Source organism: Larus michahellis, chromosome 13, assembly GCF_964199755.1.
Source record: "Larus michahellis chromosome 13, bLarMic1.1, whole genome shotgun sequence".
Classification (NCBI taxonomy): Eukaryota; Metazoa; Chordata; class Aves; order Charadriiformes; family Laridae; genus Larus; species Larus michahellis.
Window position 1 is genome coordinate 4,605,987 of NC_133908.1, and position 13,840 is coordinate 4,619,826.

The 13,840-nt window shown below is 43.5% G+C and overlaps 1 protein-coding gene across 3 annotated transcripts in view; it reads left to right on the forward strand.

The window, feature by feature from the left end:
* TMEM233 (transmembrane protein 233) overlaps nucleotides 1–13,840 on the forward strand; it is a 31,208-nt gene that overhangs the window by 7,671 nt on the left and 9,697 nt on the right. The window contains exons 4-6 of one of the 3 annotated variants that reach the window (XM_074606170.1): nucleotides 3,445–3,619; nucleotides 5,421–5,500; nucleotides 6,239–6,617. In XM_074606170.1, coding sequence (XP_074462271.1) covers nucleotides 6,429–6,617 — 189 coding nt within the window. In that variant the 5' untranslated portion in view covers nucleotides 3,445–3,619; nucleotides 5,421–5,500; nucleotides 6,239–6,428. The other 2 variants (XM_074606171.1, XR_012589748.1) reach the window with 2 other exon arrangements.

The window sequence follows — 13,840 nt, forward strand, 5'->3', positions numbered from 1 at the left end:
ATAATGCATCAGCCCCACAGACAATGCTGACTCAGTAATACCCACAGAAATACAATAGCAAAAAGAGTCGTAATCCACCGTTTTAAGGAAGGGAACATGCATCCTTCCAGCCATTACACTTTTTACTATTTAATATGACACATATTAAACTCTGTCCACTTCAAAAGCCAGAAAAATGAGAGATGCCCCTATTGTGCCCTAGCTGGTTATATACTAGAAGAAATAATGACAGTGATATGAAAAGACTTAGGGAAAGGTCTAAATTAATTCTTGAAGTGCAATGTAATGCAAATATATGCAAGTGGGCAAAAAAAAAAAAAAGCCAAAGGAACTTAGTCTTTGATTCCTGAATATTCTCACGTGTTTACAGCAGAGACTTACAGGGTAGCTAGACCTCTTGATTCAACATTTGTGCCATGCACAGATATTGACTCTTATCTGTTTCTTACGGAAAAGAAAGACTTTTCAGACAAGTTGTCTCTGTTGTCTTATAACTCCACATGCTACTGTGCCTTCCATGAGAAATCACTACCAAAATTATTCTTGTAACTCTTTGACTACAGTATTCAGTTAAATAATACTCCCTGTCTTAGGAAAAGTATAACTGTGTGAACGTTTAACATGTATGAAAACCAGTAAACTGTACCTATCTGATTCAACCTCATACGTTAATAACACTTTTGCTAGGCTCCCACTGAATGAACTGGAATTTAAGGGCCCTCAGGTAAGCTTAGTTTCTGTCTCCTGGATAAAGGGTTTTCAGTTTGACATTATCCAGCACTGCCTGGATGGAATTCTGTGATACTGTCAATAGAGAAACTTACTTCAGCGCTAGGAACAACTGTCTTTATGATAGCTCATTACAATAATTTTCTTTGCATACCGAAGAGTTTGATCCAAATACTCATTTTGAATCACTAAATTATAGGTAGCAGTAAGCAGCCTTAAGCAGCCTCCCAAATCTCTCCGTTCTCATTTCTTTTCATGCTTAAGTATGTTTAGTGCTTTCAACGTGTCTGTACAAATTGCTTCTATCTACAAGCTCCACTATACAACAACATAATCACCCAAAGAGCAGCTAGGAGATATCAAAACATCTAAACCCAAAAGCATAATGGCTCCTTCTCAAAGCTGGCCAGCAACCTTCATGGTACAGCTGTGTTGGGGCCAACACAAAGAATTACAATAGATTTCTTTCTTTTTGCACTTCTTGAAGCTGTAATAGTCCTGCATTCCTTAGTACTGCTTAGTCATCTGCTGTACCTGTTTTAGTCATTAACATAATCCCAATTTTTATCCAAGTTTTCTGTTGGTTAATAGTAGTGTATTCCCTGTTGTCACACTGAGGCTACTTCCTTATTCCATATTCTGAGTTACTTTATTCCTTGTTCTGAGTTCAGGACACAATGTTACACTCACATAAACATTCTGCGTTTGTAATAAGTTGTCTCCTAGGAGCCAACCAAGTAAAATTACGAAGGTTTATCTGAAGATCAGTAACAACCAGGGCAGCTTTTCTCCTGTATCTTACCCCATTCAGGATTCTCTGTAACTTTTGTTCAACTCTAAATGAATAGAATCAGAAATATGGCTTCTCTCTTAACAATAAGCACTGGGCACAGAGTTCTGGTCCAAAACTTGAAAACTCCAAACTGTGGAGGTATTTGGGCTTAAGGCTCAAAAAAAAAAAAAGGCGGGGGGGGGGATGTTTTCTGCAGCTGAAGTTCAGGCAGAAGTAAAAGAGACGGTTCACCTGAGTTCATTATAAATAGAGGCTTCTAAGCAAAGACGTATCAGTACAAAGCAAATTTGGATACTGAAATGTACAAGATGTACAGAAGAAAGGACTGATTTAGCAGTAAGCCTGCAAAGAGGAAAAGCTGGAGAACCCTGGAGACACTGGTTTGTTTGGCGTTGCTGACTGGGAACAGACAGGGAGTCATTTCCCTCCAACAGCTGCTTGGGTGACACAGATTTCTTTATAACTTATTAGCAACAAGAACCAATAATGCGATTCTGTCTTTGTTCCTTCAAAGCCACTGTCTTCGAGTTTGTGAAGTGTTGCTAAATGGCCTGACAATCGTGAGAACAAACAGCAGGCAGAGAAGGGATGCTCCTGCATACTTGTCAAGACCAGAATGACCAGATACAGAATTGTCTTTAAAAATAAAAGTGTGGATTAGTTTTCTCCTGCTTCCTTATAGAAGAATACTTATGTACAAGCAGTTATTAAAACAAGCTGCAATACTACTTTTTGGAATATGGGAGGCCTCCATCCAATCTCATGTGTCCCATCTGGAGGTGATCCCCCTTTTGGGGAGGAGGAGAGTCAGACCGTTGAGCTATGTGACAGAAGTACCAGCTCTGCTTTAATCCCCGTGGGCTTGCTTCCATTAGTAAAACAGGGATGGCTTTTACTATCATGAGATATTGTGATGAAGTATATGAAGAATTTTTAAATTACTGTGCAATGGATACAGTGTGAGAACTTTAGACTTTGAATTACTTGATTTCCGGTTTGTAGTTTTCTCTTCCCTTGGGATTACAAGGTAGCCAGGTTTACTGTTCTCTCAGGAAGGATAAAGTATGGCTAAATGTTGGAAGAAGCTTGGGAGGATTTTTTTCTTGAGATAAGTAGAACTCAGTTTGGGGCCTTAAGTGGCCATTGATGTTACTGTGACCTCCTTCCCTGAAAGTGGTATTTAAGGCTGGGTGGAGAAAGGTTCCTGTGAACATCTTGTCTGCTGTATTCGGAAAGGCCCGAGTCCATGATCTATCCAGAGAAAACAGTCCTTTGGAAAAGTATAAAAGTGTTGCTCGCAGGTCTCCTTTATTATTTCTGTAGTCCTTTTTTCTGCTTAATAACCCAGAAGGGTTGGAAACAGGCAGTAATAGGCAGCTGTGTGGCTGTAGTGAGAAGTAACAGATAGTTTGTTTTAGAAAGAGACTGTTTGCCTTACTGTCAGGTTACTATTCCTCTGTTGGGCACACTTAAAACTTTTCACTCTTTTTTTCCTAAAAGTAGTTGGGAAAGAGCAATGTGCTCCTTTTTGCCATAGGAGTGCAAGAAAGTGTAATCTTGAATTAGGTTTGTTGAATGTAACTAGCTTTGCTGCATCAGGATTGACTGTGTCAATCAAACACAGTCTATGTAAGGCCAGTTTGGTGACACGTTGCCACATTGTTCCAGCAAGAACTGTGATCTGGAAATGCCTCCCTCAGCTTACACTGATGGCCTAGCCACCTGACCAGTCTCTCAGGGCAGTACAAGGTCCTAACAGCTCCTTCTGGTGTGACTCTACACTTGAGAAGAGTTCACACTACTCAGGATTTGCAGAGACTCTGCTCTCTTAGTGCTGTGAAGCTCCTTGTATCATGTTGTCTAAACATGCGTGTTAGTCCCAAATAACCTCTGAGCCTTAAACTACCATTTTTGATCTTTAGGTGGACTTTTGACTTGGGTGTGCAGACACTGGAACTTCTTTCCAGAACTACTGCAAGCCATGAACGTGTCTTTGAGGAGAGTCCTGCCAGCCAGCAATACAGCAAAGTGTGGTGGAGAGACCATGTTCTGCCTTACAAATCCTGCTGTCAAGCTATAGCACCCTCTGAAATCAAGGTAAGACAACCTTTGAAAGAAAATAATCTTGAAACTGTCATGTCTCTAGCCCATCTGCTTTGCCCATCATGATAAGCAATTTATCCAGCATCTTGCCTTACTCATATCCCTGGGAAAATTTCTGCTCTGTGCAGTGATCAGTTTCTTTTTCAAGACTCAGCTTGAAGTGCAAGGCTTTAAGCAAGAATATTGAGTATTCTCACTCATTCTTTTGGAGGGCTGTTTTTATGATTGTTCTCTATGGAACTGTATCTTAAAACTCTCAATTAATGTTCTTAAATAATTTTCTCAGCTTTCTGCTGAGCCATCTCAGCACAGTGGTTCTTCCCTCTAAGAACCTTTCCCAGGTTCTCAGGCATATAACTACCCTCCATCACTGTGGGCTGTGAAACCAAATTGTTGGCTGAATACCTCCTTTTTCGTGATCTCGGTAAGTGGCTACAAGTCAGTGCCATTTAAAATTCAGTCAATCTTTTCCTAACAGGATATGCTTCTTGGATTTTAACCCATCTTCAACATAAAACAAACCACTAAATTCAGCTACAATAACTGCCTCATGACAGAACCTTTGTCTCGAGAACCTCTTAATGAGTGCTCATTATCACAAATTGCTACTGAATATCTATAATTTCTTTTGTAGCTCCACCCATCTCACCACTTCCTGTCTCTTGCTTTCTTTGCAATCCATTAGCATCCCTTAGCAGCCTCATTTGAACAATTAACTTTACTGTTTCTAGAAACACGCAAGGAACCCCAGGTCCTACTATTAGGTCTGTGTCTTTGAGAGACCTGGGAAGGGATTCACGTGGTCCATGTTAACAGAGCCCAGATTCATCCTACAGTTCACGGTCCTCAGAGAAAGATTTAGTGCAGGTTGTTGGCCTGGTGTGACTGGTAATTCCACCAGTCTCTGAATCACCCTATTGGAGGTCCCCTATAAAGGCACTTAAACTAAATGTCTGATTTTATACAGTGAGAATCTACATCCTTTCCTCATACCCCAGTTTTGAGTCTCCCTGGCTAATCACTGCACACAACTTTGCCGTCTCTCTAGAGCTAATGTGCCAGCAGCTTTTTGTTGTGCTCGTTCATGTTCAACATCAAGGGCTCAAACTGCCCTGTGTGAGCTGGATGTTCTCATTCACATGCCTGACAATGGGTTCTTATTTACCTGTGGGTGTTTCAACTACAAGTACTCAAACTCATTAAGCCATTACAGTGTTTCCCTGAGTGTTCTCATGGATTAAAGGCTTGAGTGGCCCTGGAAGATGCCGATCCCATGCAGAGGGTACGTCCATGGTCTCCGTCCCTATGGAAATCAATCCTAAAAGTAATTGTGTGGTGTGATGTGAACTGTGTCTTCTGAGCTTGTCTGGTGACTGCTTGAAGTCCCCCGAGAACAAACATATCAGAGATTTTACAGCTACAAAGAGCTTGTGCCTGAACGCTAATGGGTACATTGGCAAGCAGATGTAACTTTGGCATTTCTTGCTCTTTCCTAAAGATATAGAATCTTTTATTTTGACGTTTTGATAGATCAGCAGATTCTCATTCCACGTTATATTCTATGCATGCAACTGAGAGATGATTAACGTCTATGAAAGTGCAAATACTGCACCTATATTTCTTATGCCTTTGCTGTGTTGATTGCATTTTATCTTGTGGGGTGACATCCAGAGATGGGAAACCATAGCTCCATTCAAGTCAATTGCAAAACTCCTGGTGACAAAAGTAGCTCATTCATAAAGCTCTAAACACACCTTACTGTTTTCTATAACTTTCATTAATGAAATGCTCTCAGGAGGAGCCAAACAGAGCAAAATCTCAACTCCAGCCTTCACCTGATCAGAAGTCTCTCCATTTTCCAGAAGCTCCATGAAGGTATAAAGTTCTTTTTTCTTGTATCGCATAGCAGAAACAGAGCCTGTTCCCTTCAGGGTGCAGGCTGTCATCCTCTTCCTCACCAACTCCAAAAATATGATAGAAGCAGATCTTTATTTACTTGCTTTGTGGTTTGGTTGTTCTTGGGTGGGTTTTTTTTCCCATACAGTAGGTTTTGGAAATAATAAAGTTTCATTTCCTTGCTCCCCCTCCTCCATCCCCCAAAGTGGATTTCAAGTTATGTTCAGTAAGGACTGAATCACTTGCTAAAAATTAGCCAAAGTAGTCTGGGCCTGAGCTACCAAAATGCTTTAAGTTGGTTATTTTCTGCCAATCTTTGATGATTTTGCTAAATTTAGCAGGTCCCTGGGGTTAGGAGATGACAAATTCAGCCCAGATCAGAGGAAATGCCTTTGTAGACTTTATGCCACTTGCTGATGGGGCTCGCTGACACTAGAAATGACGGTGTAAGAACACAGCGAAGTTCTCCCCGGGGTAATGCGAATTTAGTTAAAGTCGTTTAACTGCAAGAAAAGCCCGGACCGCCCGAGGGCCGTGTGGCTGCGGAGGACCCCTCCGTCCCAGCGGCGGGGGCGGCTCCTGGGGGCGGGGCGGGACGGGACGGGGCAGCGCGGGGAACCCCCGCCCGTCTCCGTCCTGCCGCAGCCGGGACGCGGGGCTGCAAACGCTCCATGGCGTTTTGGTCTTCTTTTTTTTTTTTTTCTTCCCATTTCAAAGATTTCTTGCCAGAGGAGCTGTTGGCAGGCAGCCCCCACCCCGCCCCGTCGCCGGTCCCGGGGAGGCGCCGCTCCGCGCCGTACCGTGTGGCGGCGGGCGGCTCCCTTGGCTCGGCGCCGCGGCGGGGTCACGCCTGCCCGGTGCGCGGCGCTGGGCTTTCCCAGCCGCCCGCCCGCCGCGCCGCAGCCCCATGTCCGCGCTCCCCGCCGGTGCCGACATCAAGAGGGCTCTGGAGAACAGCCCCGAGACCAACATCGAGGATGAGCTGCCCGACGGGCCGCCGCAGTCGCGGCCCAAGAACTACCTGCTCCTCAGCATCCTCGCCTGCTTCTGTCCCGCCTATCCCGTCAACATCGTCGCCTTCGTCTTTGCCGTCATGGTGAGTAGCACCCCGCCGGGTGCCCAAGCCAACTGCGGCTTGGGGCTGGGTGTTTGGCGGGGCGACCTCCGGCTCTCTGCGCTGGCCCGGCCCCAGCCGCGGCGCTCCCGGCTGGTCCCGCCCGGGACGTGCGGGAGCAAAGTGGGGCTGGTAATGGGCATCCCGCTGCCCTTGTAACCACCGCGTGTGGACAGAGTTAGGTGAGGCAGCGAGCCTGACAGCATCAGCGGGCTCAGTCATTTAGTTGTCCTAGCAGCAGATATAAAATGCGGAGTGAAATGCAGTTCAAATCAAGTTTGCAATATCAGTCTTCAAAAGGGAGGGAGCTTTATTGCGATTAATGGGATTTGTTACATCAACTAACTTGCACACTGAATTGGACACAGTATCTGTGTGCGAAAGTGGCAACTGGGGAGCAGAGATCAGATTTGCAAAGGAACAGATGTAGTTTCTACTTTGGCTAATCAAATATGATAGAGGTGTCTTTTTTTCTAGTAAACAGGTTCTTTATCCCGATACTATTTGCTAGAATAATGCACACAACAATAATGATTGTACGTTGTTGGCAAAAACCTTTACAAAATTGAGCATTGAGTACACAGAGAACAGCCTTACTCCTACAAGCCATAATTGGTTTGCATAGTCCTTAATAATCCATCAATCTCGTTAACTTCAAAGGGATTGTTAGAACAGAATCTTCTTGGAGTTAAAAGTTGCAGAGTCAGATCTAGACTTTTCTAATAGGGTACATGATCAGTGTAATCAGTAATACTGCAATGTATTTCTGTTGTTTAGGAGCTGAAAAGGGTTTAAAGCATGTTGTGTATTTTCATCCTTTTCTCTGATAGCCAGGCTGAAAAGGTAAGTAAAAATATAGTTGTTTCTTTTTGTAATTAAGTATCATTACCTATATCTAAAATATACTAAAGCACACTCCTTTAAAACTAGTAAGGGTGATCAGAAATCACGCCTAAATATTGGGATACATACTTAAGCTTGATAATTACTTAAAGGAGCTATTTTAAAGCCATCTTCACAACCTTTTTTGTCCAAATAAGCATTAGCAGTCACTGTATTTTTTTTCTGTGTTTATTTTCTTTGTTCTTAACTATAAAATAAGCTCTTTTCCTTGATTTGAGATTTGGTCCTGCTGGTACCCAGCGTCCTTTCTGTCTGTGGACACTTAGGGTGCTATATAAAGTAATGAGAGCTGATGATCTGGGGCCATGAGCATCTGTTCACTGTGACAGTACTTTCACCAAAGGACTAGGGCTGCACAGAAGTTAACTGTCAAGGACAGAATTTGGCCTCTAAAGATTTTTGCGCCCCATATGGAGAAGTCTCCACCCACGTCCTAGTTGAAGTTCATGCAGGCTTTTGGAGTCAGGCTTAAGTAACTGTCACCAGGGAATATGTAGAAACCAGGGTGGGAAGAGCACTTCCTGAATGCTAAACAGTCTGTGCAGGTCTCAGCTGCCCACTCCCTTAAAGGGGGTAAACAAAAAGCAAACCAATAATCTCTACTGTATGTGAACGCTTTCTCTTTCAACATCATTCTTACCTAAAATCTCTCCTTTTCTGTGAAAACAAGATGTTCGTCATCTTTGCCACAGCCCGAGTCCCCTGCCTTTTAGAGCTGCAACCTGTAACTGCTTCATTAACCTCAACTCCAGGTTCTGCATTTTAACCTATGCTGGTTTTATTTCCACTTCTGCTGGGATTTACATCCTCCCTCTCTTTCTCAGCTTGTTCCCTAGAATTGCCAAAGGTTAACACTGAGATACAAGAGTGGGTTATTTTATTTTCTTACAGAAGATACCTTTATAGTCTGCAGAGCTTGCTTGGGATCTCGTGTCAGAAAAGATAAAGGCTCGTAAACATGGAGTTCTTTATAAGTTTCTACTTCTTAGAATGGACCTGGAAGGAAGAGTCCTGTTGGCTTCTAGAGGGGCATGGTTCAGCACCCTGTTTGCCTGTGTCATGTCCTCCTTAAGTGCTCTCAATTCAGATGATGTTTTCGCTCTAAAAGTAGAGTCTGGGCTCTAACACACCCCCGATTAAATGACAGATTTGTCTTCAGTCTCTTCTGCTGCCCCATTTACAACTCCAGCACTGGTTTCCTCACTTCTTTCTCACCTTTGGGGGCACAAACCTTACCATTTCAGATTTTACCTCCTTGACTGTATTTTTAGAATCAACCTGTCCTAAGTTCTTCCGATGGTGATAACAACCTTTTCTTGTTCCTTACCTCCTTTGTGAAAGAAATGTATTTCTCATGACGGTGGTAAGAGGATAGCTAGTAGAATGGACACTTAATGGCATCAGCATTGATGTAATGGCATTACAAGAGCAGCCCCCTCAAACCAGTTGCTGGTCACTTGGAGGTGTGATGGTTGCTTGGCAGTTTTAGAAAATGGAGATCTGTTTTCCTCAGGATCCTGGCCAGGCTGTAGCATTACTGCTCTCCCTAGTACTTTTCTGCAGTTCCAGCCAGGTGCTGTCAGGTCTCCTGCTTCCTGTTGCTTCCAGCAGCTACATTGTGTTGCTGTACGACTAGCTGGCTCACTCACTTTTCTTATTCTTTCTCACATGGGTGATACTACAGGCATCAGAGCAGGAGTGTGGGGTGCAGGTACCAAGTCAGGAGGCTCATGAGAGAGAAGAGACTTCTCTGGTGCGAGGTTGTGGGTAGGCAGTGTGTCACTGAGCTCTTTGCCTCCATATCTGCAGTTTTGTGTCTTTTCTCCCCCTTTGTGAACCCAAAGAGCACTTAGCTGGCAGTGAACTGGCAGTTGTATCTGCGAACTGGCTCTGGTGGACTGGGTGCATCTGACTTATGGAATCAGAGCTAGAAGGGAGGCTGTGTGACAACTCTGAAAAATGGGTCAGATATTTCTAATGCTAACACTGTAGGTCTGATAGTTGAACAAATATTGTTGGCCTTACTCAGTACAGCACCTTCAGTTGTTTTTGTTTCAAAGATCTTTGGCAGCCTAGTCATCTAGTTCCATAAGGCCTTAGACTTGTAACAGTTTCAAAACAGTCTCTCAGAAGCTATTTCTCCCTGATTGTTTGCTCCTAACTCCCTCTTTATGTTGACACTTTTCTGTTTAATCATTTGCGTGTTTCAAATAACGTATGTGGTCAAGCTGTGACAATCTCAGCTCATCTACCTCTGATAGTAACAAGTTCTTTGACTGCATTTGTTACCCTTGGATTCAGATGCCTTCTCTGTGTATTAGTTTCCCTAAGCAGAGACAACAAGCAAGAGAGTGGTAGAAGTCATGGGACAGCAAAGTGTGGAACTTGCTTTCTGAGGGGCTCACCTCTTCTAATTGTGACCCTAAAGAGCCATGTACAGTGTGTTGACTTTGGTCAGGTCAGTGACTAGAATAGTGACCAGTGTTACTGTACAGCTGTACTTCCCTTTAGTTAGAAAGTTTGTATGGAAAGTTTATTAATTTATACAGCAGGGTTGTTTTTTAAGTAACTTGTAGGTGCTTGGACATCTAATACCATATGGGACAGCCTGTACCAACTTCAGGAGTATTAAGCAACAAGGCTTAGCAGCTAGCAGCTCTTCTTAAGCTTTTTGCATGGCCCTTATCTTTGCAAAATGGTAAGCTTTTCGTCTGCAACACTTTCAACCTGTCCCTAGAGACACAGAAGTCCAGCATTTGTTTGCATGCTGCTGTACAGCCTGCAGAGCAAACTCCTTTCATTGTGTCCTGCTTCATTGCCAAAAAACAGAGATCAAGCCTGTCTGAACTGCTCCCCGATTCCACACACACCCCCTCTGCTTCTTTCTCCTTCCCTGTAAGTTGTTCACAGGGAGGAATCATAGTGAGCCAGCATGTCTCATTTTTCCTTTGGTCTGAACTAGAGAGCGTCTCATTTCCAGGCACAGCCAAATAAGGTTTGTTACAGCCTGGCTCATGGAAAGCATAGAAAATGTTGAGCAGAGAACTTTAGTCTTGTCTGCCCAGATTTGTAAGAGATGTCGAGACGGATTTCTGAAGTAACTCAATATTCTTTCTGCTTTTGCCATAAACGGTGCTCTCAGGATGTGAAATAGAAAATGCACGTTAAAAGGGATTAATAGTTTGTAGCTAATTCAGCAAATTTCTGTTCATACGAGGTTAAGTTCCTTCATTGTTGAACTGAGAATATCTTTTATAAATAGATATGTGTGAACCTGGTGAAGTCACTGAGATTGCTCAAGTAAATAAACAGCTGAGGAACTGTGGCTTTAATTTAGTTTATGACTTCATAGCGAGAGGTAGCAGAAACCTGAGAAATCATATGGTATTAGGTTGAAAATGGCTGAAATTTGTTTTAAAAGTTGGACAGACCAAATGTTGCACACAGATGCTGTATTCTGTATATATTGCCTAGCCCTTGGAAATACACAGATGTAACATTTAAGGCTGTAATGGTTAATGTTGTCTATGTCTAACACTGAAAACTGCAAGCTTGATCTAAGGGCCCTTTGAAGCAGACGGAAGTAAATGAATTTCAAAGAGTTTTGCATCAGACCCCAACCACTTCCCCAAACCTCTTATTTTTTTCTTGAATGCTGTCTAAGTTATGCCGCCTTTTAATTTAAACCTCTTAATAAAGAAACTTTTGTCTCCTTCCTGTCTCTCCCAAATCCTCTTATCATTAATGCTGTTTTCCTCCTCTTCATCGTGGATTTGTATTAAAATGACATTACTTATTAAAGTGCATGGGGTGAATTATTTATGTGGTACCTGCAGAAATCACATGGACATTCTCCAGACTTCCTAAATACATTAGTAAAATTGCACTGATCTGCAAGCTGGTGCTGCCATGTCTTGCTTACAACTTTGTCTCAGTCTTGAGACCACATGTATGGGGAGCTGAGTTTAGAGTGTTTGCCAGGACCACTCTCTAGAGGTCATGCAAAGTGAGTCCTTTGATGGTGGAGAGAACAAAGTCAGCGCGGAGGTGTCAGTAATGCTTCTCCCTGTAGACACAGTCCCATTTATAGTTGCTGACAGAGGCAGAAGGAGAAGTCAGCCTGCTCAAGACCATGCTAAGCGGTGTTTCTTCTGATGCTCCTTTTATTCACCTTTCCGAGTGTATTTTGAGAAAACCCAAGAAAAGTTGTCTCCAGTAGACATGATTCCTGAAAACAGTGGAGTGAGTTAGGTGAGAGGAGCTGTGCCAGCCACCCTTTGTAACATAAGGCTGCACTGGTGGAGAATCAGAGGTGACATCATCCTATTTGACTATGTGTTTGCGTCCATCTCATTTCTGTCTCTTCCCTCTTTCCCCACTGTATCCTTTAAGTCCGCTAGCCAACCTCAACAAAATTTGACAGCAGAGCAGAGGTATTAGTAATATTCTTTAGGGAGATAAAATAGAGAAATGTTTAGGCATGTAGGCTTCCAGGAAGAGAAGAAATGTATTAGTGCTCTCTTTAAGGGCAAGAGCACATCAGCAGCACAGTCTTTCTTAGACACCAGAGAATAAATACCTGCACTTATCCTTGAGATGCAATTCTAGGAATATAGACTTCATTGCTTTGGGACTGTCTTGGCACGAGTGATCTTGCTGCAGTGCTAACACCAAGGATGCATCTAGCCCATTAACTTCTGTGTGCTCGCTAATCGACAGAACATACACAGCTAATGTCCCTAATTATTTTTCTGCTTGGGGGAAAAAAGGCTCTACAACAATGCTTGGTATCCTCTGAAGTTCATTCCTTTCCTGCTCCGCACAGTCTCAGATCTTTACTCTGTTGAATTGTTCTGTCTTTGCTACAAAAAGTGATTCATAACAAAATCACTTTTCGTCATAGCACTTGGTGATACCTCATACAGTTGTTTTCTAAAGACAACCTGAATTATTTAGTCTACATTTGATCAGGTCCCCATATTTCTCTCCCAACACCTCTCACTTCTGTGATACTTCCTGGAATGGAATCATAGAATGGTTTAGGTTGGAAGGGACCTTAAAGATCATCTCATTCCACGCCCCCTGCCCTGGGCAGGGACACCTCCCACCAGACCAGGTTGCTCAAAGCCCCGTCCAACCTGGCCTTGAACCCCTCCAGGGATGGGGCAGCCACAGCTTCTCTGGGCAACCTGCGCCAGGGGCTCACCACCCTGATAGTAAAGAATTTCTTGCTAATATCTAATCTAAATTTACCCTCTCTGTTTAAAATGATTACTCCTTGTCCTGTTGTTCCACTTCCTGGTCCAGAGTCCCTCCCCAGCTTTCCTGGAGCCCCTTTAAGGACTGGAAGGGGCTCTAAGGTCTCCCCAGAGCCTTCTCTTCTCCAGGCTGAACAACCCCAACTCTCTTAGCCTGCCTTCATAGCAGAGGTTCTCCAGCCCTCTGATCACCTTTGTGGCCACCCCTGGACTCGCTCCAACAGGTCCACGTCCTTCTTATGTTGGGAGCTCCAGAGCTGGATGCAGTACTCCAGGTGGAGTCTCACCAGAGTGGAGTAGAGGGGCAGAATCCCCTCCCTTGCCCTGCTGGCCACACTGCTTTTGATGTAGCCCAGGATATGGTTGGCTTTCTGGGCTGTGAGTGTGCATTGCCCACTCGTGTTGAGCTTCTCATCAACCAACACCCCCAAGTCCTTCTCCTCGGAGCTGCTCTCAATCCATTCTCCACCCAGCCTGTGTTTGTGCTTGGGATTGCCCTGACCCACGTGCAGGACCTTGCACTTGGCCTTGTTGAACTTCATGAGGTCCGCACAGACCCACCTCTCAAGCCTGTCCAGGTCCCTCTGGATGGCATCCCTTCCCACTAGCATGTCAACCACACCGCATAGCTTGGTGTTGTCGGCAAACTTGCTGAATGCTTATGAGATACTAAAGAACAGGTTATGGCTAACCTGATTCCGCAAGGAAGTATGCTGAGATAGTTCAATAGTGCAATCTGATAAAGAAATCTGAACTTAATGTCATGGTTTATGAATTTAAACTCTCCTGATCTTGCAAAATAATTCTTAGTAATAATACTCTTTTAAAAAATTCTTTAGTAGCATCTTATTCTTGGGAAAAAGTTACTATAAACTGTGTTAGACTCATGTAGTAGAATACTTCAGTGTCCTTCACTGAATCTTTTCTTTCAAAAATATGGCCTGGTTAGAACAAAAATTAATTAAGAAAACCCTACAGCGTGTCTCTCAAAAGACTAGAAGATTGGTGGTCCTATCAGAGCTTGTAATCTCTGTACGTAATGAA